Source organism: Nerophis ophidion, linkage group LG14, assembly GCF_033978795.1.
Source record: "Nerophis ophidion isolate RoL-2023_Sa linkage group LG14, RoL_Noph_v1.0, whole genome shotgun sequence".
NCBI classification, from domain to species: Eukaryota; Metazoa; Chordata; class Actinopteri; order Syngnathiformes; family Syngnathidae; genus Nerophis; species Nerophis ophidion.
The window spans coordinates 22,619,328-22,645,853 of record NC_084624.1 but is presented as its reverse complement, the minus strand read 5'-3'; the positions used below and the strand labels follow the sequence as shown (position 1 = coordinate 22,645,853).

The following is a 26,526-nucleotide window of genomic DNA, read 5'->3' as shown; positions in this document are numbered from 1 at the left end:
CACTAATAACTAAAGTTCCTTGGGTTGATTACATAACTCACCACACCGGTAGTTTTTAGCGCTTCCATAGCAAGATATAAGATAGAACTTTACACTACTTTATATTAAAAATGACAACAGTGGAGGATGAATGTCCCATAACAAGAAGATAGGGAAAAAGAAGAAACCTATAGACTACGACGTTGGCACGTACTACGGTGTCGGATGCGCGCAAATTTTCAGGACTTATGCAGATCTTAAATACTCTTCAGCAGGTACCAGAAGGTACGAAAAGTTGGTTTTGCATAATATAGTGAAACAAAAAAACAGATAACACGTCTGCTAATGAGGGCCATTTTGCGGTGCCGTTATTTTAATACTTGTACAATGTCTGACTTTGGTAGGCGTAATGGGCCGACAATCCATTAATCGGTGCTGCTTCAAAGTCGTACTAAAACATTTTGACAGATTTTTGAGTGCTGTGTGCAATGTTCTTTATTTTCAATGGAACATTTAACGTTTTGGTGTTGTTTACTGGCGTCATATTGTAGTCTACACGTATCTCTTATGGGTGACTGCCATTTACTGGTCACACTTATCATTACACCATGTACCAAATAAAATAGCCTTGAGATCCGTAAGCACAACCAGAATGATTCCGTACATTAGGCGCACCAGGTTATAAGGCGCAATGTCAATTTTTGAGAAAATGAAAGGATTTTAAGGGCGCCTTAGTCTGATAAATACGGTTGGTTCACGACCTTGACTCATTGGATTATTGGTCGGGTCTGAATGGGTAGAATGACTTCATCAGACAGGTAGCTGGCAGGCCACTTAGTATCGTAGCAACCAGCAAACTCCACACGGCAGCCATAGTCATTCTAAAACTAGCCCGGCTCGCTCCTCGGCCAATCGCGAGAGACCTCGGATCATAAATAACAGACGGTTCCTCCGAACCGAAGTCAGGTCCACGCTGAATGAGTCAACAAACGCTTTCTCCAGTGGCTCGCTACCGGATTCTTCTGCTTGATGGAAGACACACAGTTAGTTTTATGGCGATAGAGAAGATGGAGACCAAAAGAAGATGGAGTCTATGATTAGTGAGTCATAATGAGGGCTGTGGGACAGGACTATGTTATTAAAGACTGGACTGTCAGCTGAATGATGAGCACAAACAGCACAGGGTTAAAGTCGTCTATGTAAAGATTTAAGTAGCAAAACATGACTAGTGGACTTTCCTGAGCACATTTCTCGTCATCTCAATAGCAGAAGCTCGCTTGTATGCGTCGAGGATCTTTTATTATTTCCCAACATGCGCATGTTCCACCACTCCACCTCCAGGGCCTTATATTTAGATTTTATGACCAATATCGAATTCCGACCCAAGATGTTGTCAGTGGTGTGATTAAAGATGTCACTTCTACGGGTTGGGAAGTTATGAGCGCAATTACATCTCATGGCTGAGAGAGGACATTAGTACATTTGTTCGATCAAGCCCGCTGCTTACAAACTCTCAGGTGATGGGAGAGGAGCAAATAGAGACGTAAACAAAGTAACACGACACTCGCAGGATTCAGCCAGCGTCTTGAAAGTCATCTTGTCGCATGATCTACAACAAACAATCTGACTCAGGACATCGGCAGACGCCAGTGTGTCTTATCGCCTTCTTTTTGGACTAAGTCACTGATAAAACAATCTTGACCCTAACCTTGGCATTTATTGTATTACGGGGTGTAACCCCCCTTCTCCCGGGTGCAGCTGGGTACAGACCGCACCTGTCATCTATTGCAGTGGTTCTCAAATGGGGGTACGCGTACCCCTGGGGGTACTTGTAGGTATGCCAAGGGGTAGGTGAGATTTTTTGTTTTTAAACTAGAAATAGCAACGATTCCAAAATCCTTTATGAATATATTTATTGAATAATATTTCAACAAAATATGAATGTAAGTTCATAAACTGTGAAAAGAAATGCAACAATGCGATATTCTGTGTTGACAGACAGATTTTTTTGTGGAAATGTTCCATAAATATTGATGTTAAAGATTCCTTTTTTTGTGAAGAAATTTTTAAAATTACCGTATTTCCTTGAATTGCTACCGGGGCGCTAATTAATTTAAAACCTCTTCTCACTCCTGCGCTTAGCAAAGGCATGCGGTAAAAGTAAGCATGCGCTAATTATTTCAAAACCTCTTCTCCCTCCAGCACTTACCAAAGGTATGCAGTGAAAATTGGAGTGTGATGTAAGCTTGGACCTTAAATCCTACTGAATAGCTCTTAATCTTCTTCCCTTTATGCGATTTCAAATTATCGGTATTGAAATCAGCCTCCTCCATTTCGAAAATGATGACAGGGGAAGTGTCACCTAACTCCTAATTAGTCTGCTGACGTATGCAGTAACATATTGTGTCATTTATCATTCTATTGTTGTAAAAAATTATCATTAATCTACTTGTTCATTTACTGTTAATATCTGCTTATTTTCTGTATCAACATGTTCTATCTACACTTCTGTTAAAATGTAATAATCACTTATTCTTCCGTTGTTTGATACTTAATATTAGGATTGAATTATACCACAAATTTAGGTATCGATCCCATGCCAAGTAATTTAAGTCCTCATGTGTCCGGGGATGTATTTCCTGAGTTTATAAATCTAATATGAATTTTAAAAAAGGAAAAAATATTTTGTGACGATAAAAAATATCGATGTACTGTATTTCCTTGAACTGCCACCGGGGCGCTAATTAATTTAAAACCTCTTCTCATTCCTGCGCTTAGCAAAGGTGTGCGGTAAAAGGAAGCATGCGCTATTTATTTTAAAACCTCTTCTCACTATGGCACTTACCAAAGGTATGCAGTAAAAATTTGAGTGTGATGTAAGCTTGAACCTTAAATCCTACTGAATAGCTCTTAATCTTCTTCCCTTTATCCGATTTCAAATTATCGGTATTGAAATCAGCCTCCTCCATTTTGAAAATGATGACAGGGGAAGTGTCACTGGAGACGTCACGAGTTTGACCAGGCGGTAATACTTACGGGAAGCATCCATTTTGAAAATGATGACAATAAAAATTTGAGTGTGATGTAAGTTTGGACCTTAAATCTTACTGAATAGCTCTTAATCTTCTTCCCTTTATCCGATTTCAAATTATCGGTATTGAAATCAGCCTCCTCCATTTTGAAAATGATGACAGGGGAAGTGTCACTCGAGACGTCACGAGTTTGACCAGGCGGTAATACTTACGGGAAGCATCCTCGGAAAACTCGCTCTTTTTTTTTTTACTTTTAGAGAACAGACCTAAGTTGTTTATTATTTGCACTTAAAATACTTACCTTTGTTGTTATTTATAGAACCCACTTTAGTTGTTTATTTACTTGTTTTTCGAAAGCGCGGGAATTACCTACCATGGTGTCGCTGAGTTCCGGAGTGGGCGTTTCCGCCGGGCACTACGGGCGGAAGTACCCTGGCGCTTTTCTGTATTTCATTTTTTATTGAATGTTTTTTTCTTTTAGAGAAACAAACTAAGTTTTTTCCATCATTGTTGCATTCAATACCTTATTTTATTTAAATCCAATCGTGTTTTTTAGAACCGTGGCGTGACGAAATATGGATACGGGTCAGCCCCTGTGGGCGGAAACAACGACCGCAGCGTGATATGGTTCCGCCTTCTCCTTCCCCTCTGAAAATGGCCACCATTTCGACCAAAACAACCGTTTTATGAGCCGATTTCAATATCCTGTGCAAAGAAAATACGGAGAAGTGACACGGGGGTATCCAGAACATCCCGTTGGTGGCCATAATTGCCCTCTTTAGGACACACGTCGCCATTACAATGATGTACGTGAGATGCGCGACAGCGCCGCAACGTGGCAAAACCGCGACACTACACACCCATATAATTACACTGGGGGCTTATTTCCACCTCAAATTTTGAAACGTCTGGGTTATTTTAGGCCGCCAAACAACACAAACAACAACAATTATTTTTGATTCAGCCCCCTACGACCCCCTTAAGCCCACTAAAGCACGCAGGATACAAAAAACAAACAACAAGGGGGAAAGGTCCTGACAATGTCAGAAATGACAACAGGAGACACCCCCCCAGGGAATCGAACCTTGATAATCAAGACAGCAATTTTGGCCTCAAAGCCAAAAGCATTTATAACATCATTGAAATCATTCACCACCTAAAAAGATTATCCCAAAAAACAACAACCACACTATATAACAACAATGGGACTTACCTTGGCTACCATGATTAAACACGAGGTCACCAACCGGAGGCATTGATCATGGGGAATTCTAAAAATTGGGCCTACACCACAGTTATCTTCATGAGAGCACACTACCAAAAAACATTGCAATCAAAAGTTGATCAACTGGTTATGTTTATTGGAGAGGGCTGGAAAGCTCCGTTCCAGGTGGCCTTAGCGTGGGCAAAAAAATCATCTGGGATGTAGTCTGGCGGTTGAGACCCTGAAGCAAGCCGTCTGGGTTGACACCCGGGTTGTCACTGGGGTGATGCGCTCCGCCGCTGTTGACTATCGTGTTTACGATGGTGGCCACCATGACCGACCCTGTTCACAGGGACTTGTGCCCTGAGTTGGCTCAAAGGGAGGCAGGTGACCTCGATCCCCTTCCCCCTCTTTTCGCCCTCTTCAGCAGTCACGGAACCACCCAAAGTGCAGAGCGGGGCTAGACAGCGTGACCCTTGCAGCCACACCTATGGGTGGAGACCTCGACCTCGGTCTCACCTGCAAGGCAAAAACGTTGTGGTTGTGGTACATTGAGTGGTACATACAGTGGGGAAAAAAAGTATTTAGTCAGCCACCGATTGTGCAAGTTCTCCCACTTAAAATGATGACAGAGGTCTGTAATTTTCATCATAGGTACACTTCAACTGTGAGAGACAGAATGTGAAAAAAAATCCAGGAATTCACATTGTAGGAATTTTAAAGAATTTATTTGTAAATTATGGTGGAAAATACGTAATTGGTCAACCATTCAAAGCTCTCACTGATGGAAGGAGGTTTTGGCTCAAAATCTCACGATACATGGCCCCATTCATTTTTTCCTTAACACGGATCAATCGTCCTCTCCCCTTAGCAGAAAAACAGCCCCAAAGCATGATGTTTTCACCCCCATGCTTCACAGTAGGTGTGGTGTTCTTGGGATGCAACTCAGTATTCTTCTTCCTCCAAACACGACAAGTTGAGTTTATACCAAAATTGATAAATGGATGATACAGCAGAGGATTGGGAGGATGTCATGTGGTCAGATGGAACTAAAAAAGAACTTTTTGGTATAAACTCAACTCGTCGTGTTTGGAGGAAGAAGAATACTGAGTTGATCGAAAGTCACGGTCATTCAATGTTGGTTTCAGGCCATGCCGCTTACGTGGAGTGATTTCTCCAGATTCTCTGAACGTTTTGATGATATTACGGACCGTAAATGTTGAAATCCCTAAATTTCTTGCAATTGCACTTTGATAAACGTTGTTCTTAAACTGATTGACTATTTGCTCACACAGTTGTGGAAAAAGGGATGTACCTCGCCCCACCCTTTCTTGTAAAAGACTGAGCATTTTTTGGGAAGCTGCTTTTATACCCAATCATGGCACCCGGCTGTTCCCAATTAGCCTGCACACCTTTGGGATGTTCCAAATAAGTGTTTGATGAGCATTCCTCAACTTTATCAGTATTTATTACCACCTTTCCCAACTTCTTTGTCACGTGTTGCTGGCATCAAATTCTAAAGTTAATGATTATTTGCAAAAAAAAAACGTTTATCAGTTTGAACATCAAAATTTGTAGCGCATTCAACAGAATATGGGTTGAAAATGATTTGCAAATCATTGTATTCCGTTTATATTTACACCTAACACAATTTCTCAACTCATATGGAAACGGGCTTTGTAGTACAAAGCTGTTCTTCAAAGAATCCATAGAATGAATATAAAAGTGATGTGGGAAATGTCAGCTTGTTGCCTTTACTTGGGAAAAAACTCTACCAAGTGTCCTTGCATCAACCATGCAGAACCAAACTCTGCAGTGTTTGCTCAAACAAGGATGACAGATCAGCTAAGTCAGCAAATAAAACGTGTCATTGGAAACCAGAGCTCATGTCTTGGACCTTGGTTCTGCAGCGGTCTGCAGAGTCCTTGCAAAGGTGTTTGAGAAACTTGATTAAAATGTCTATTAGTCAAAATAAAAAAAGCGGAGAAGACGAACAATAGGTTGTCTTTATGGTCTGTGGTGAGTAATGATGAATTCTGGCCTGTTTGACTGTGTTATTGTAGGTCAGAGGTGTCCAACGTACGGCCCGAGGGCCGGAACAGGCCTGTGAACAGGTTTTATCTGGCCCGCAGGATTAGTTTTTTTTTAAAAATGAGCCAACATTTTGGAATGAAAGAAACTGCTGTTCTAAATATGTCCACTAGATCAGTGGTCCCCAACTTTTTTGTAGCTTGAAAATTTGTCCCATGGACGGGGGGAGTTTTTATAAAGAAATACAATCATGTGTGCTTACGGACTGTATCCCTGCCGACTGTATTGATCTATATTGATATACAATGTATATAGTGTTTTTATAATTTAAAAAATATATATATATTTTTTTTTTTAATTTCTTGCGCGGCCCGGTACCATGCAGGCTATTTCAACAGTGGAGTCACCCGCTCTCAGGCAGCTATTTAGCATGATACCGGCGTCAAACAACAAATGGCACGGAAAACATTTTCCACGTACCTGGACACAGTGGACAGTGAGTACATAAACATGGAAAGCAAGCTAAAGAAAAACACTCCAAACTCTGCCTCTGCTCATCATTCAGCACTGAAGGTACACACTTTCTGTCAATACTGTAGCTCTTTCATTCTAGACTTCGAGAGTGTTTGATTATCACATCACTCTAAAAGTATAGACTATCAAGTTCACAAACATAAAGAGGGATCCTAGTGAACCAGGCCAATATTTGCTTTTCTCTAAACTAAAACTAGGGAAATGTGTAGAGTGTTCTTACTTCAGACATGATTTTATTTCAGAACTCCTAGAGCAGGGGTGTCAAACTCAAATAGAGAGTGGGCCAAAATTTAAAACTGAACAAAGCCGCGGACCAAGGTTGAACAAATTAACCTTTTAATAGGGACCCAAACAAGTTTTGCATTGAACATTGAACAAGCAAGGCTTAAATACAGTAACTTTATAGTGAGATGCATAATCGAGGTTCAAATAATAATAATAATAATTAAAAAATATCAATGGCATATCAAATAAAATTTAAATACAAATTGAATGCCTCTTTTCTATTTGCAGCCTTCTTAGGTAAATATCAAAATATATTGTAGCGTCCCGAAAGAGTTAGTGCTGCAAGGGATTCTGGGTAATTGTTCTGTTGAAATGTGTTTGTCATTCTTGTTTGGTGTGAGTTCACAGTGTGGGGCATATTTGTAACAGTGTTAAAGTTGTTTATACGGCCACCCTCAGTGTGACCTGTATGGCTATTGACCAAGTATGTGTTGCATTCACTTATGTGTGTGTAATAGCCACATGTATTATGCGAGTGGGCCTGCACGCTGTTTGTATGGAGGAAATGCGGACGTGACGACAGGTTGTAGAGAATGCTAAAGGCCCTCAATATTGTTGTCCGGGAGAATGCTTGCCCCGGGAGATTTTCGGGGGGGGGCACTGAAATTCGGGAGGATTGGCAAGTGTGAGAAATTGAGGTGTTACAGCGGCACCACTGCTGTGTAATAACGGCGGGCCAGCTGTAATGTTAATTTGATATTGCCTCAAGGGCCAGATTAAATTACACGGCGGGCCAAATTTGGCCCGCGGGCCAGAGATTGACACCCATGTCCTAGAGAGAAAAAAAACTCCTGGTTAGGCTTTGTGTATGTCGTGTGTGCCTTCCTTGGTTTACAGCTATGTTGTTATGCTGTTTGTTACCTATGTATGAGATGTTGCAGCTATTTGAAATAGTTTCATCATTTTGTTCTGGTCTGAAACAAATTGGCCCTTTGAAACATATCTTTGTCTTTGTGTGCTGTATGTAAACCACATGGCTTAGCAGAGTTCAGTAATGCAAATGCATGTCAAGTTGATCAACATATTGTATTATTCTCCAGTGCAATAAATGAAAGCTTAAAGGGCATTAAAGGGGGCTTTAAAAAAAAAAAAAATACAAAAATAAAAATAAAATAGAAGTAACCTAATAGCTACTTTTCACAGTAACGCATTACTTTTTGTGTAAGTAATTGAGTTAGTAATTGAGTGAATTTTTGAAATAAAGTAACTAGTAAATGTAACTAGTTACTGGTTTTTAGGAACTAACCCTGTTGATAATTAATTATTCTAAATGAGATTGATTTTCTGCGATGAGGTGGCGACTTGTCTAGTGTGTACCCCGCCTTCGAGAGGCACCAGCACCCCCTGTGACCCCAAGGGGAATAAGCGGTAGAAAATGGACGGATGAATGGAGATTGATTATATCACAGTAAACCCTTGTTTATCGCTGTTGATCGGTTACAAGGTCCGACCGCAGAAAATTAATTTCCACAAAGTAGGAATATTACTTATTAGAATTTAAAAACTAGCGCATTTAATAAAACCTTCTGAAAATGTTTTTGTAACATTTTGAGAGTCCATTAAACATTAAATAATAGCACTAAACGAGACCTGGGCAGACCGTTAAGATTTTCAATCTGGCCCACCAGACGTTTCCAAATAAATCTTTTAGACCTTAACCTGGAAACTGTAGACGCCATTATGATGTGCATTTGTGTTGCATTTTGGGGGATTGTAAAAGATGTCGATTGAGGAGGTGGTCAAAGGAGTAAAAGGAGTGACGCTCGTATGTTGTCGTCAGTGTTTTATCGTTCATAGTTAGATGTGTCGATCCCTCATTGTTTATTTTCTTGTGCATCCTGGGTGTCTCATTCAGTAAAAAAATGTTAAATTCCATTCTGCTTTTTCAGGTGGTCTGTCATAACGTTTTAAGCATTTGATCAGATATTATTGTAAGGTTTTTTCTTAGTGTTCCTGCAAAAAGGGACACACTTTTGGCCTGTACTGTATATACATATATTTATACATATTATCCGTGAATACGTGGGTTCCCTCCGGGTACTCCGGCTTCCTCCCACTTCCAAAGACATGCACCTGGGGATAGGCTGATTGGCAACACTAAATTGGGCCCTAGTGTGTGAATGTGAGTGTGAATGTTGTCTGTCTAATCTGTGTTGGCCCTGCGATGGGGTGGCGAATTTTGACATTGTCCGCCTATGATAGGCGCCAGCGCCCCCCGTGACCCAAAAAGGGAATAAGCGGTAGAAAATGTATGTATGTATGTATATATATATATATATATATATATATATAAATATATATATATATATATATATATATATATATATATATATATATATATATATATATATATATATATACATACATAAATATGCGTGTATATATATATACACATATTTATGTATATATATATGCATATATATGCGCATGTATCTGTTAAATATATTTTGTTGTATTTATATTTTGAAAATATACATATTTTAAAGGCATCTATGTTAGTATTATGATGCACAAATTTGATGCTATCACTCTACATCAGTAGTCCTCAACCTTTTTTGCACCACAGACCGGTTTAATGTCGGCATTATTTTCAGGGACCGACGTTCCACTTATGCCAGATAAATACTGCAAAATTAAGTGCATGAAAAATACCACTCACTATAATGCTGAATTAGTGGGAGCTCTAGGCTTGTTTCTTTGCAATAAAATCCAGATGGAAATTAGTCTTTGGCTACAATCTGTCACATTTAATGTTAGTTAATAAGCATTGTATTATGTCACAAATATAACAAATGGCAACTTTCGTATGAGGAATTTTTTTGTATATCAATAAAAAATCTTATTGGGGTGTCTCGTGCACACGTGTAAAACTCAAGGCCCGGGGGCAAAATCTGGTATAAAATGCTGAATCTTTTTTTTTACAAAATATATTTGTTCTTTCCCTTTTGACATTAAAAAGCATGTACTGCACGCAATTGCATATCTTTTAAAATTTGATTTAATCAAAATTAAAATATTTTATTACCATGTATTCTAAAATAATTTTTTGTTAAAATAAATATAAATACTGTACTTAAATATCTGTGTGACTTATGATTTCAGAACAAATTATCAAGCAAATTGTAGACTGTAAAATTAACAATAGATTTTACAGTTAAATTTTGCCGACTGCGTTTTTTTGCCGTAAAATCAACTTCGGTACTGTTTTTTTTTCCATGTAAAGTAAGATATTAAAACATTAAAAAAAACAAAAATAACATTAAAACGACAAGACTAAGACAGTAAAAAAAAACAACTGGCAGCTCTGTTGCTTGAATTTAACTGCTAAAATTAGTGGTATTGTTTCTTCATTCCATTCCATCTATTCCATTTTTTTATATGCTGTAAAAAACCCACTGCTTTTACTGTAAAATTCCGGACTCTGGTGACTGAGCTGCCAGTTTTTAAAGTAAAATGTTGTATTTTTAATATTGTTCATGCATTATATATATACATGTATATTCATATAGTTAAAAGTGGCCCTCTGGGGGCAACCTTAACTGTGTTGTGGCCCTCGATGAAAACGAGTTTGACACCCGTGATCTAGTGGGACAGGCGAAAATTAATTCGGAGAAAATGCAGTTGTTTATAAATTATCTAAGTTTTCTCTGCGGCTCGGCAGCAAATGCGTCATGATCCGGGGACCGGTGGTTGGGGACCACTGCTCTACATTCTTAATTTCTACACATCCTCAAAGAGTAAATAGTAAAATTTAGTTTTGTCTTGTTTATTTTTACGGCAGTCATTTTTTTAACACTTGTGTGATACTTGAGAATGTTGAAATAGTACTTAAACCCTGCACTTAAGGCAGGGGTGTAAAATGTAGGTTTTATCCGGCCCGTGGGATGAGTTTGCTAAGTATAAAAATTAACCTAAAATTTTTAAATGAAAGAAACTGCTGTTTTAAATGTGTCCTCTAGATGTCGCAATAGCAATTATTTGTGTCTTTGTATATGATGCTATGTACAAAAAAAAAACACATGTTAATACATCAGTCATAGAGAATGATCAAACTGCATGAATAATATACAGTAATTTGATTTTTGATATTTTTTTATCTTAATAGATTGAAAATTAACACCAATGACTTGACTGATGAACATTGTCACATAATTTATTCAGAAAATATAAATAACGACAAATAAAGATAAAATGCTATTAACCACCACATGTAAGTGTAAAAAAAAACAACAACATTATGATTTGTATATTTTCAGAATGTGCTTGTTCTATTTCAGTGGTTCTTAACCTTGTTGGAGGTACCGAACCCCACCAGTTTCATATGCGCATTCACCGAACCCTTTAGTAAAAAATTAAATGTTCTTTTTTTCAAATTCAAGATAAAGTTATGTTTTTGGTAACACTTTAGTATGGGAAACATATATTCTAAGTAACAAAGACTTAATTTAGAGGTTGTTGGACACTTGGGGAACATTATCTAAGTAATAAAGACTTAATTCAGAGTTATTTGGTTAGGGTCAGGGTTAAAGGGTTAGGGTTATAATAAGGCCATGCCGAATAAGGCATTAAAAAGAACTTAATGACTGGTTAAGAGCCAATATGTTACTAATTTGCATGTTAATAAGCAACTAATTAATGGTGAATATGATGCCCATACTAAAGTGTTACCATGTTTTTTTTACTGGTGGACAAAAGGAACCGTGCATGAACATCACCTTGTTCAAACAATAAAACCAACACAGTGCATAAACTAACAAATTACACACCTGCAAATCAGTGTGACTTCTGTATCAGTAATACGCCGATAGAGAGAAGTTTGTATTTACACGATGATTCGGGTCTGTTTTGACCTTCGCCAAACCCCTGAGGCCGACTCACCGAACCCCTAGGGTTCGATCGAACCCAGGTTAAGAACCACTGTTCTATTTTTAAACAAAGAAAATAATCTGAAGTTGTCTTTATTTTTAAGTTATCGTGCCATGATTTTACCAGTCCGGCCCACTTGAGTAGATTTTTCTCCATGTGGCCCCTGATCTAAAACGAGTTTGACACCCCTGATTTGAGGTAAATAAAGATTTTGACAGTGGCCATTTGATCTTGCTGGAAACAGACAGTCTTCTGCTACATTCATTTGGGGAAAAAGCAAAGTAGTGTTTTGGTAGGACCTTATAAGGAAAAGATTGCAGTATCAGTCACTAATACCTCAAATAGGGCTTTAGAATGTCATAATCCACCTGAATTGATTAGAATTAGATTAGTTTTCCTTGCCCTTTTGTGGGTTCTTCCGAGGATGTTGTAGTCGTAATGATTTGTGCAGTCCTTTGAGACATTTGTGATTTGGGGCTATATAAATAAACATTGATTGTTTGATTGATTGAGAATGTGGTCTACATCTGTCAGTAACAAACATCTAATGGAACGATTGGGTTATATCAGTGGTTCTCAACCTTTTTTCAGTGATGTACCCCTGTAAAACATTTTTTTAATTAAAGTACCCCCTAATCAGAGCAAAGCATTTTCGGTTGAAAAAAAGACATAAAGAAGTAAAATACAGCACTATAGGCGGTATAACTCGATTGGTAGAATGGCCGTGCCAGCAACAGGAGGGTTGCAGGTTCGATCCCCGCTTCTGCCATGCTAGTCACTGCTGTTGTGTCCTTGGGCAAGACACTTTACCCACCTGCTCCCAGTACCACCCACATTGGTTTAAATATGTAACTTAGATATTGGGTTTCACTATGTAAAGCGCTTTGAGTCACTAGAGAAAAGCGCTGTATAAATGTAATTCACTTCACTTCACATGTCATCAGTCTCTGATTTATTATATTGTATAACAGTGCAAAATATTGCTCATTTGTAGTGGTCTTTCTTGAACTTTTTGGGAAAAAAGATATAAAAAAAACTAAAAACTTGTTGAAAAATAAACAAGTGATTCAATTATAAAGAAAAATTTCTACACATAGAAGTAATCATCAACTTAAAGTGCCCTCTTTGGGGATTGTAATAGAGATCCATCTGGATTCATGAACTTTATTCTAAACATTTCTTCACAAAAAAATAAATCTTTTACATCAATATTTATGGAACATGTCCACAAAAAATCTAGCTGTCAACACTGAATATTGCATTGTTGCATTTCTTTTCACAGTTTATGAACTTACATTCATATTTCGTTGAAATATTATTCAATAAATATATTTATAAAGGATTTTTGAATTGTTGCTATTTTTAGAATATTTGTAAAAAATCTCACGTACCCCTTGGCATACCTTCAAGTACCCCCAGGGGTACGTGTACCCCCATTTGAGAACCACTGGTATATAGCATCGTCATATTGTCTCTCTTGGACATTGCAAAGTACAAAAAGTATTTCTTCAGATGCGTTGAGGAGATTGTGAGAGACACTCCTGCTACCCCATTGGGATTCTGCTAGCCTACATTCCCTGCTTCAAGGTCAGCAACAGAAGCAAATTAAATTACTTGTCCTGTGTTGTGCCGCTGGCGCCGGGTCAACAGCCATTTGTTTAAAATGATGAGTGCAGAATTCTGCGGGGAGTGGCCTTTTTGCCCTGACCTATCAGTGTCAGCGATGGAATGGGAAACTGTATCACATTCTGCTGCAATGCAAGGAAAACGTCAATTAAGTCTAATTTTGATGTCATGTTAGGAACACACTTCTGCTTGCACGTGGAGGCACAAATATTGTTTAGCACGCCACCTGCTGGGCATCTTGAATAATACACGTAACAAACAAACTGAAATGGAGGTAGTGAAGTAATATATTCAGTAGCTGAGATAGGCGCCAGCGCCCCCCGCGACCCCAAAAGGGAATAAGCGGTAGAAATGGATGGATGGATGGATGGCTATTACACCTTGCAGGGCATTTTGCCACACCTGTGAGTGTGTCACATGACTGCATCTACAGACATTTTATCTGTGGGAGGTTGCTATGAGCAGACACACACGCTACATAATGTAAAAAAGGTAGCAAATACATATTTAAAATGCAGCTTAAAACATAGAAAATGCACACTGGGCAACATTATTATTGAACAGTTAAGGAGTAGACATGATTTTGCATTCATTTTGTCGTGTATGAAAATGTTTGCACGTCATCAAGAATTGAGTTTCGAAACAAAATGGTGAATAAAAGGCACAAGTGTCGGCTAGTTTGGAACATTTGGTGTAGTTGACGAAGCTTTTATATATATATATATATATATATCCATCCATTTCCTACCGCTTATTCCCTTTTGGGGTTGCGGGGGGCGCTGGCGCCTATCTCAGCTACAATCGGGCGGAGGGCGGGGTACACCCTGGACAATTCGCCACCTCATCGCAGGGCCAACACAGATAGACAGACAACTTTCACACTCACATTCACACACTAGGGCCAATTTTAGTGTTGCCAATCAACCTATCCCCAGGTGCATGTCTTTGGAAGTGGGAGGAAGCCGGAGTACCCGGAGGGAACCCACGCATTCACGGGGAGAACACGCAAACTCCACACAGAAAGATCCCGAGCCTGGATTTGAACCCAGGACTGCAGGAACTTCGTATTGTGAGGCAGACGCACTAACCCCTCTGCCACCGTAAAGCCCATATGTGTGTGTATATATATATATATATATATATATATATATATATATATATATATATATATATATATATATATATATATATATATATATATATATATATATATATATATATATATATATATATATATACAAACCCCGTTTCCATATGATTTGGGAAATTGTGTTAGATGTAAATATAAATGGAATACTATGATTTGCAAATCATTTTCAACCCATATTCAGTTGAATATGCCACTAAGACAACATATTTGATGTTCAAACTGATAAACTTTTTTTTTTTGCAAATAATCATTAACTTTAAAATTTGATGCCAGCAAAACGTGACAAAGTTGGGAAAGGTGGCAATAAATACTGATAAAGTTCAGAAATGTCCATCAAACACTTATTTGGAACATCCCACAGGTGTGCAGGCTAATTGGGAACAGGTGGGTGCCATGATTGGTTATAAAGGCAGCTTCCATGAAATGCTAAGTAATTCACAAACAAGGATGGGGCGAGGGTCACCAATTTGTAAGCAAATTGTCAAACAGTTTTAGAACATTTCTCAACGAGCTATTGCTAGGAATTTAGGGATGTTATCATCTATGGTCCGTAAAATCATCAAAAGGTTCAGAGAATCTGGAGAAACCACTGCACGAAAGCGATGATATTACTGACCTTTCATTCCTCAGGTGGTACTGCATCAAAACCCGACATCAGTGTGTAAAGGATATCACCACATGGGCTCAGGAACACTTCATAAAACCACTGTCAGTAACTACAGTTGGTTGCTACATCTGTAAGTGCAAGTTAAAACTCTGCTATGCAAAGCAAAACCCATTTATCAACATCACCAAGGAACGCCGCTGGCTTCGTTGGGCCTGAGCTCATCAAAGATGGACTGATGCAATGTGGAAAAGTGTTCTGTGGTCTGACGAGTCCACATTTCAAATCATATTTGGAAACTGTAGACGTGGTGTCCTCCAGACCAAAGTTCAAAAGCAAGCATCTGTGATGGTATGGGGGTGTATTAGTGCCCAAGGCATGGGTAATTTACACATATGTGGAGGCACCATTAATGCTGAATGGTCCATACAGGTTTTGGAGCAACATATATTGTCATCCAAACAACGTTATCATGGACGCGCCTGCTTATTTCAGCAAGACAATGCCAAGCCACGTGTTACAACAGCGTAGTTTCGTAGTAAAAGAGTGCGGGTACTTTCCTGGCCCGCCTGCAGTCCAGACCTGTCTCCCATCGAAAATGTGTGGCGCATTATAAAGCGTAAAATACGTCAGCGGAGACCCTGGACTGTTGAACGTCAAACGCTCTACATAAAACAAGAATGAGAAAGAATTCCACTTTCAAGGCTTCAACGATTAGTTTCCTTAGTTCCCAAACGTTTATTGAGTGTTGTTAGAAGAAAAGGGGATGTAACACAGTGGTGAAAATGCCCTCTCCCAACTACTTTGGCACATGTTGCAGCCATGAAATTCCAAGTTAATTATTATTTGCAAAAAAAAAAAATAAAGTTTATGAGTTTGAATATCAAATATCATGTCTTTGTAGTGCATTCAACTGAATATGGGTTGAAAAGGATTTGCAAATCATTGTATTCCGTTTATATTTACATCCAACACAATTTCCCAACTCATATGGAAACAGGGTTCTTATACATATATATATATATATATGTGTGTGTGTGTATATACACATATATATATATATATATATATATATACATGTGTATATATGTATAAATGAATGCAGATATGTGTGCATACATATATATGTATATATATATATATATATGTATATATACATATATATATATATATACACATGTATATACACACACACATACATACAGTACATGTATACATGTGTATATATGTATAAATGAATGCAGATATGTGTGCATATATATATATATGTATATATATATATGTATATATATATATATATATATATATATACACATGTATATACACACACACATACATACAGTACATGTATACATGTGTATATATGTATAAATGAATGCAGATATGTGTGCATATATATATATGTATATATATATGTATATATATATATATATATTATATATATATATATATATAATATATATATATACACATGTATATACACACACACATACATACAGTATATATAAATATATGTACATGTATATATACACATATTTATAAATATATATATATATACATATAAATACATATATACTGTACATGGTGTATACATACATATACATGTATATGTTGTATACACATATGTATACTGCGATGAGGTGGCGACTTGTCCAGGGTGTACTTGGTGGCGACTTGTCCAGCGACCCCCCGCGACCCCAAAAGGGACAAGCGGTAGAAAATGGATGGATATATATATGTATATGTATAAGTATATATGTATAAATATAAATATATATATATATATTTATATATATATATACTTTGTATAACTATATATAAATGTATACATATATACTTTGTATATATAGATAGATATATATATATATATATATATATGTGTACCCTGCCTTCCGCCCAATTGTAGCTGAGATAGGCGCCAGCGCCCCCCACGACCCCGAAAGGTCGTGGGGGGCGCTTTATACATATATATATATATATATATATATATATATATATATATATATATATATATTATATATATGAGCTTCGTCAACTACACCAAATGTTCCAAACTGGTCGACACCTCAGTCGGTTTAAAAAAAATGTTGTTCTTTATTTTTCTCAATCTGCTGCACCAGATCCCACGACATGCCACTTGAATCTTGAATTTCACTGAGAAAGTCAAATACAAACAGTAGAAAGAACTAATCACACATTTTAAAGTTTGTATCTTGGTTTAACATACTAGTCTGTTGAATCGATTAGGCATTCCCTGTTTTGTTGTATGTACAAATTGAGCTAACTGGAAGGCATTCTTTTTTTCCATGACTTTTCCATTTACAGTAGTTTGCTACTGTATAAAAAGTAAAGTTGTAATCAACAACAAAATACTTACGTTGTTGCAGAAGTTAACAGTTTTAACTTCAATTGGCGTGTCAGGGACATGTCAGGAGCCTGCAGTGTTGCCAGGTGGAAAAATACAAATTTACATAAGATCAATTATTGACAGTATTCTGAGGGAAATCATCATGTATATACCCAATTTGAAGTAAACAAGGAGGCTATCTGATACAGTAAAATAATACCACAGACATTGTGTAGTACAGCTTTTCAGTTTATGCAGTTTTAAAGTAAAAAAAAAAAAAAAGTTACCAACTGCCCTGTTGGAAAAAATGCGCCGCTGGCAGGTCGCCTCCATTTGCCAGTAGAGAGGCAGGTGAGACAATGCATTTCAATGCAGGTGCATTACGGGATATCTTCCCGTTATGTATTGAAGGGTTGAAATCATTATATGTTATAGTTTGTCGTACTACACTGTACATTGGGTGAATCGCCTCACATATATGACCATTATTGTACATCTGGCAACGCTTTGACCTTTTCGCTGCTGTCATTCAAAGTCTTGCGAGGTCTTACTTTTTGATACGTGTCATCAATCAGCTCTGCCATTTGAATGTTATTTATTGTGTGAATGCTCCAAACATTCACACATATGGTTTTCATCAAAATTCTTCTTCTCCAGATTTTGGCGAGCTCTACCTCTCACATTTTCACCCGATTCAAACCATTAAAGGGGAACATTATCACCAGACCTATGTAAGTGTCAATATATACCTTGATGTTGCAGAAAAAAGACCATATATATTTTTTAACCGATTTCCGAACTCTAATTGGGTGAATGTTGGCGAATTAAACGCCTTTCTATTATTTGCTCTCGGTGTGACGTAACCTAGGTAATAAAGCCGCGATTTTCTCAAATACATTACAAACTCCGCATCTCAGCTCTGTTATTTTCAGTTTAAGTTGGAGACATCATGCCTCGTCGGTGTGTTGTCGGAGGGTGTAACACTAACAGGGAGGGATTCAAATTGCACCACTGGCCCAAAGATGCGAAAGTGGCAAGAAATTGGACAAAATTTGTTCAAAATACGAGGGTGTGGGGAAAGCCGACGAAATGGTCCCTCGTTTGTTCCGCACTTTACCGACGAAAGCTATACTACTACAGAGATGGCAAGGTTGTGTGGATATCCTGCGACACTCAAAGCAGATGCATTTCCAACGATAAAGTCAAAGAAATCTGCCGCCAGACCCCCATTGAATGTGCCAGAGTGTCTGCACATTTTACCAGCGGTGCTAAGGCAGACATGGCACAGAGATGTATGGATAACCTGCAGATGCAGTTCCAACGATAATGTCAACTAAATCACAAAGGTGAGTTTTGTTGATGTTGTTGACTTATGTGCTAATCAGACATACTTTGTCACGGCATGACTGCCAGCTAATCAATGCCAACATGCTATTTAGGCTAGCTGTATGTACATTTGTAGCTATATTTACATCCAGCGTTTCCCTCTACCCACATTTAATGCCAAACAAACATCGACGGATTTAAGTTGCTCCAGTGTCACAAGATGCGAAACTTCCGATCGTTTGGTCAGCACATTTGACCGGCGATGCAGACATGGCCGAATAGCGTCAATAGCTATTCGCTCAATAGCTTCAGTTTCTTCTTCAATTTCGTTTTCGCTATCTCCCTCCATACTCCAACTATCCGTTTCAATACATGCGTAATCTGTTGAATCGCTTAAGCCGCTGAAGTCCGAGCCTGAATCCAAGCTAATGTCGCTATATCTTGCTGTGCTATCTGCCATGTTGTTTGTATTGGCATCACTGGATGACGACACAGGAAAATGGACAGTGGCTTCGCAGATAGCGAAAATCAGGCATTTTAAAGCCTTTTTTAGGGATATTCCGGGATGGGTAAAATTTTGAAAAAAACTTCGAAAAATTAAATAAGCCAATGGAAACGGATTTTTATTGGTTTTAATCCTTCTGAAATTGTGATAACGTTCCCCTTTAAACTTTCAAAATGTTCAGCCTATGCAGGAATCGCGGGCTTTCCCTTGACAAATTCCAAAAATTCCCACATTTCCCAGAATTCCAGATTTTCCTGGACATTTTTCCCATTCAAAATGAATTGGCCACTTTTCAAACTTCTACCATTTCCACATGTTTCAACCAATTCAAACCATTCCTCCTTCAACATATTCCACCATTCTGGAAATTCAAACTTTGATTTTTTTTAGGTTAAAAAAATCCAGGATTTCCCAGAATTCCTGATTTTCCAACGCCCTATTTTCACCCTTTTTTTCTGGTGACTACTCTTTCCACATTTTTTCACGCATTTCAACCACTCCACCGTCCAAACAAAAACAAACATAGTTTTTGAACTAGAAAAATTCCCGGTTTTCCCGAAATTCCAGGAATTCCGTAATACTATTTCTCAATTCAACGTGTTACTACTTCAACATTTCTCAACCGATTTGAAAAATTTAAACACTCACTCTTTCAACTGAATCAGTCCATTGAAGTTTTTTTTTTACCATTTTCAAAAATATCCCGCTTTTCACAAAATACCCTATCTTTTTTAAAATTCCCTTTGAAATCAATGGAACATTCTTCAAACTTCAACAATTCCCATATTCTTCAACCGATTCAGACCATTCCACCTTCAACACATTCAACTCATCCTGCACATTAAAATGACCATTTGTACACATTCAACAAATTTCCAGGACTCCTGTTTTTCTTTTTTAACCCTATTTCCAATCTTTTTCTTTTGACTATTCCTTTTCCTTTTTTCATCCCATTTCAACTGTTCTACTGTCAAAAAATGTTTCTTAGTCTGGAACAAGAAACCTTTCCACCTTCTACCATCCTAGTCACGTCCGTTGTGTCCCTGGGAAAGACACTTCACCCTTGCTCCTGATGGGTCCTGGTGAGCACCTTGCATGGCAGCTCTCGCCGTCAGTGTGTGAATATGTGTGTGAATGGGTGAATGTGGAAAATACTGTCAAGGTGCTTTGGGCTCCTTAAAAAGGGGTAGAAAAGGGGTAGAAAAGCGCTATACAAGTACAACCCATTTACCATTTCCGGTTTTCCTGAAATTCCAGGAATTTCTCGATTACAAACTGATACTACTTCAAAGTTTCTTCCATTCATCCATTGTCTATCGCTTGTCCCTTTCAGGATCGCCGGAGCCTGGCCTAGCTGCATTTGGGTGGAAGGTGGCGTACACCCTGGAAAAGTCACCCCCTCATCACAGGGCCAACACAGATAGACAGACAACATTCACACTCACATTATAGAGCGGTATAGCTCGGTTGGTAGAGTGGCCGTGCCAGCAACTTGAGGGTTGCAGGTTCGATCCCCGCTTCCGCCATCCTAGTTACCGCCGTTGTGTCCTTGGGCAAGACACTTTACCCAGGGATGGGAATGAAGATTTACAAAATCAGCTGAAGATTTTTTAATCCTAAAACACTGCTTTGTGGAAGGCAGGCACTCACCTGCTAGGGAGGTCTGGGGGCATGCCCCCCCAGAAAAATTTTGAAATCTATGTTAGCTTAGGATGCATTTCCTGCTATTTTGAGTCAAAATCTGTTGTTAATCTTCACCTTCAGTTTGATATATATATCGAGCCATCAATCAATCAATCAATGTTTACTTACATAGCCTTAAATTACTAGTGTCTCAAAGGGCCATGCCCAGTTCCACTTGTTTCTCACGCCCTTATCGATATCTTTCGCTAATGAAGTAATCCTATCTTGAATTAGCTTAAACATGTCTGAAACTGTTTTGTCAATAAAGAAACGTGTTAATTGAGAGCTACTGTGTTTTCTTTCCAGATTAGTCACCGATAAACACAACCAATATAAACAAAATACGAGTTCAAAAACGCTCACAATAGTTTAGGATCAGGGACTTTATATTGTTGGCAAACGACGAGTGCAGACGCTTATAACGGGCAAAGTCATTGGTTGATGTTGTCAGCTGATAGTAGAGCTAGCCAATCTGGTGCCTTCACACATTGGCATCATATTTTTCGCGGGAATTCTCTGCCTTGTACTGATAACTAGGTCAACGTAAAGACAAAAACCGCGAGTACTTAATTGCCTCCCCCTTTTCTCCCCAGATTTAAACGATTCACAGAAATTACCCTGGCGGCTGGTGGCGCCAAAATCGGCGGAATTCCGCGGAAAATTCCTATCCCTGTTTACCCACCTGCTCCCAGTGCCACCCAGACTGCTTTAAATGTAAAAAAAATTAAATATTGGGTTTCACTATGTAAAGCGCTTTGAGTCACTAGAGTAAATAAAAAATAAAATATAAATATAACTCACTTCACATTCACATTCACACACTAGGGCCAATCTAGTGTTGCCAATCAACCTATCCCCTGGTGCATGTCTTTGGAGGTGAGAGGAAGGCGGAGTACCCGGAGGGAACCCACGCAGTCACGGGGAGGACATGCAAACTCCACACAGAAAGATCCCGAGCCCGGGATTGAACTCAGGAATACTCAGGACCTTCGTAAAATAAAAAAATTATATCAATGAGCATAGTTAGTCTCGGGGGCACATTTCTATCCCAGAAAGCAATGCGCATCGACGCACTTCCGTCTTCGAAGACTCCACTTCCGCCCGGCGTTCTCGCAGCTGCGCGTAGCAGTACTTGTAAACTCTAGTGTGAGCAAACGGAAAGGCGTCATTTTTGTCTTGTCGCCAAGAGAGGAGCAGCAGCTACGTAGTTTATCCGACATGGCGAGCTTGTGACGCCATACTGCTGTTTGTTACAAAGAAACAATGTCCTTAACCAAAGCTAGCAGCCAAACGCAGTTTCTACAGTCTCTATTATTTGGGGGCGTCACTTGACCATTAGAATCATGGCCAATCTGAAAGGTGAAGCCAAGAAGGAGGTCAAAATGAGGATACGAGCGTTCCCTGTAAGTATTTATCACGATAGCTTTACCATGAATTGATTTACGTGAACAAGTTGATAAACTTATTCGGGTGTCACCATTTAGTGGTCAATTGTACGGTAAATGTACTGAACTGTGCAATCTACTAATAAACGTTTCAATCAATCAAGCTTCTCACAGCAGCAACACTGGCTAGAAACGTCCCCACTGTCAATATGTGACAACCAATAACATACCCATTGCAAGGGAAAGCTGCCATAAACATCTCAAACTACTCAAGCAAGTTGGCAAGTTTGTCCCTAGGTTATAACATGACTTAAAGGGAAACTGCCATTTATGAGAATATTTGCCTATTGTTCAAAGTCCTTATGACAGACAAGATCACGTTTTTTGCATTCTCAAGCAGTGTTTTTCAGCCAAGGCACCTTTTTTTTAAAATAAAAATCCAGAAGCACACCGCTTTTAAAAAATTGGACTCGATATTGACCATAAAAAGTCGTCATCGCAATTGTTGAATATGAATTTAAACCATAACCAAGCATCGCTATACTTGTCCCGAATTACAGTTGTGATCAAAATTATTCCACCCCCATACAATTTTGGTGTTTTAGCAAGTTGGAAATGTATTCCATATTTTGTTTATAGTCATATCAAATAAAGATGTGTCAAATACACAAATGCAACTTAAATTGTAACACTGTATTTTACAAAATACCAAAAAAGGACATTTTTCTTAATATCACATTGACAAAATGATTCAACCCCCTAGTTACATGCATCTTTAGTACTTAGTAGAACACCCTTTGGCAGTAATTACATCCTTCAAACGTGATACATAACCGGACACAAGCTTCTTGCAACGATCTACAGGTAATTTAGCCCATTCCTTTTGGGCAAAAGCCTCCAGTTCATTCATATTCTTCGGCTTGCGTGCTGCAACTGTCTTCTTCAAGTCCCACCACAGGTTTTGTATAGGATTTAGGTCTGGCGACTGTGAAGGCCACTCCAGAGTCTTCCAGCCCTTTTTCTGCAACCACTCTGATGTTGATTTGGAGGTATGCTTGGGATCGTTGTCCTGTTGAAAGGTCCAACGTCTCCCAAGCCTCAGCTTCGTCACTGACTTCATGACATTTGCAGCTAATATATCCTTGTAGGAAATAGAATTCATAATGCCTTGAACGCGCTGGAGATTCCCGGTACCTGAGGCAGAGAAACAGCCCCAGAGCATGATTGACCCCCCACCATGCTTAACAGTAGGCAAGGTGTTCTTCTCTTTGTAAGCTTCATTGTTTCTCCTCCAGACATAACGTTGATTCATAGGCCCAAAGAGTTCCAGTTTTGTCTCATCACTCCATAGAACAGTTTCCCAAAACCTTTGGGGTTTGTCCAGATGATTTTTGGCTCACTGGAATCTATTTTTCTTGTGCCTGGTAGTCAGAAGTGGGGTGCGCCTGGGAGTTCTGGCATGGAGGCCTTCATCTCATAGTGCGCGCCTTATTGTCTGGGACGAAACCTGCGTTCCCCCCTCTGCAATGTCCTGTTGTAGTTCCTCAGCTGTTACCCGGGGGTTTTTCACCACTGTACACTTCAAATACCGGACAGCATCCTCTTTCTACCACGCCCAGGTAGTGTTTCCACTGTGCCTTTAGCTTTAAACTTGCGAATTATGCTCCCAATTTTGTCTCTTGGAATGTGTAATGTCTTTGCTATTTTCTTATATCCATATCCTTTCTTATGAAAAGAAATTAGCTCCTCTCTTGACTTCTTTGACCACTCCCTGGACTTCACCATGTTGCAAATACACCATTGACCATCTACAAGAAGCTGATCGTCACAGTCTTTTTCAATCAGTTTAATTGTTGCTCGTTATGGTTCTAATCACATCTACAGGTGTTTTCAACACCTGATTGAAAAGACCTTATTCAAATTCTGTTCTTAAGAGTTAGGATCTTCAAGGGGTTGAATAATTTTGTCAATGATATAGTATGAGAAATGACACTGTTTGGTATGTTACAAAATATAATGTTTTAATTCAAGTTGCATTCGTCTATTTAATGCATCTCTATTTGATATGACTAAAAAAAATACGGAATAAATGTCCAACTTGCTAAAACACCAAAATTGTGTGGGGGTTGAATAATTTTGATCACAACTGCACTGTCACATCACGCCGTGACTTATTTGGAGTTTTTTGGTGTTTTCCCGTGTAGTGTCTTACGCTCCTATTTTGGTAACTTTTCCTGTTTTGTTGGTATGTTCCTGTTGCAGCGCTATTCCCTGCACCTGCTTTGTTTTAGCAATCAAGACTATTTCAATTGTTGCTATCCTTTGTGTGGACATTGTTGTCATGTCATGTAGTGATGTACTTTGTGGAAGCCATCTTTGCTCCACACGCTGTAAGTCTTTGCTGTCATCCAGCATTCTGTTTTTCTTTACTTTGTAGCCAGTTCAGTTGTAGTTTCGTTCTGCATAGCCATCCCTAAGCTTAAATGCCTTTTTATAGGGGCACTCCTCTTTTGTTTTTTTTTTGTTTAAAGGCCTACTGAAATGAGATTTTTTTATTTAAACGGGAATAGCAGGTCCATTCTATGTGTCATACTTGATCATTTCGCGATATTGCCATATTTTTGCTGAAAGGATTTAGTAAAGAACATCGACGATAAAATTCTTAACTTTTGGTCGCTAATAGAAAAGCCCTGCCTTTTTTCGGAAGTATGTGCGCGTGACGTCACGAGTTGCAGGGCTCCACACATTCACATTGTTTATAATGGGAGCCACCAGCAGTAAGAGCAATTCGGACCGAGAAAGCGACAATTTCCCCATTAATTTGAGCGAGGATGAAAGATTTGTGAACTAGGATACTGATAGTGAAGGACTAGAAAAAAATAAGCGGCGGCAAAGTGAGCGTTTCAGATGTAATTTACTAGGATAATTTTGTAAGATCCCTTATCTGCTTATTGTTTTAATAGTGTTTTAGTGAGAATTATAAAGATTGTAAAGACATACCTCGAGGTCGGATGGCCGCTCTAAACACGCAGTGTCTCAGAGAGAAGCCGAGGAGCCAAGCTAACAGCTGCCTTTTTTGACAGCTGGTGCAGGACGACGAATAATCCACTGATGTTTCCGGTATAATATATATCACAATTTCCCCATCCAAAAACATGCTGGTTGACCGCTCTCTGTTAAAGCTTCACAACAAACAAAGAAACACCGGCTGTGTCTCGGTGCTAAAGACAGCTGCAATACAGCGATTTCCACCAACAGCATTGTTCTTTATAGTCTCCATTATTAAATGAACAAATTGCAAAAGATTCAGCAACACAGATGTCCAAAATACTGTGTAATTATGCGGTTAAAGCAGACGACTTTTAGCTGCGAGTGGTGCAGCGCTAATATTTCCTAACAGTCCGTGACGTCACGCGTACGCGTCATCATTCCGCGACGTTTTCAACAAGAAACTCGCGGGAAATTTAAAATTGCAATTTACTTAATAAACTAAAAAGGCCGTATTGGCATGTGTTGCAATGCTAATATTTCATCATCCATCCATCCATCCCTTTTCTACCGCTTATTCCCTTTTGGGGGCGCTGGCGCCTATCTCAGCTACAATCGGGCGGAAGGCGGGGTACACCCTGGACAAGTCGCCACCTCATCGCAGGGCCAACACCGAAAGACAGACAACATTCACACACCTGGGCCAATTTAGTGTTGCCAATCAACCTATCCCCAGGTGCATGTCTTTGGAAGTGGGAGGAAGCCGGAGTACCCGGAGGGAACCCACGCATTCACGGGGAGAACATGCAAACTCCACACAGAAAGATCCCGAACCTGGATTTGAACCCAGGACTGCAGGAACTTCGTATTGTGAGGCAGACGCACTAACCCCTCTGCCACCGTGAAGCCCTAATAATATTTCATCATTGATATATAAATTATCAGACTGCGTGGTCGGTAGTAGTGGGTTTCAGTAGCCCT

General features: G+C 38.9%; 1 protein-coding gene and 1 long non-coding RNA gene across 2 annotated transcripts in view; both read left to right on the top strand.

Annotated features, from left to right (window-relative positions):
- The first annotated feature begins 950 nt into the window (after nucleotides 1-950).
- LOC133568935 (uncharacterized) lies at nucleotides 951-21,438 on the top strand. Its single transcript, XR_009809700.1, has 3 exons — nucleotides 951-1,079; nucleotides 20,478-20,571; nucleotides 20,823-21,438. It is a non-coding gene; the product is annotated as an uncharacterized LOC133568935 (long non-coding RNA).
- Nucleotides 21,439-22,273: 835 nt separating this feature from the next.
- Nucleotides 22,274-26,526, top strand: part of LOC133568294 (cullin-3-B-like) — a 28,885-nt gene continuing 24,632 nt past the window's right edge. Inside the window, exon 1 of the mRNA XM_061920133.1 lies at nucleotides 22,274-22,575. Within this exon, the coding sequence (XP_061776117.1) occupies nucleotides 22,516-22,575 (60 nt within the window). The 5' untranslated portion in view covers nucleotides 22,274-22,515. The remainder of the gene's footprint in view (nucleotides 22,576-26,526) is intronic.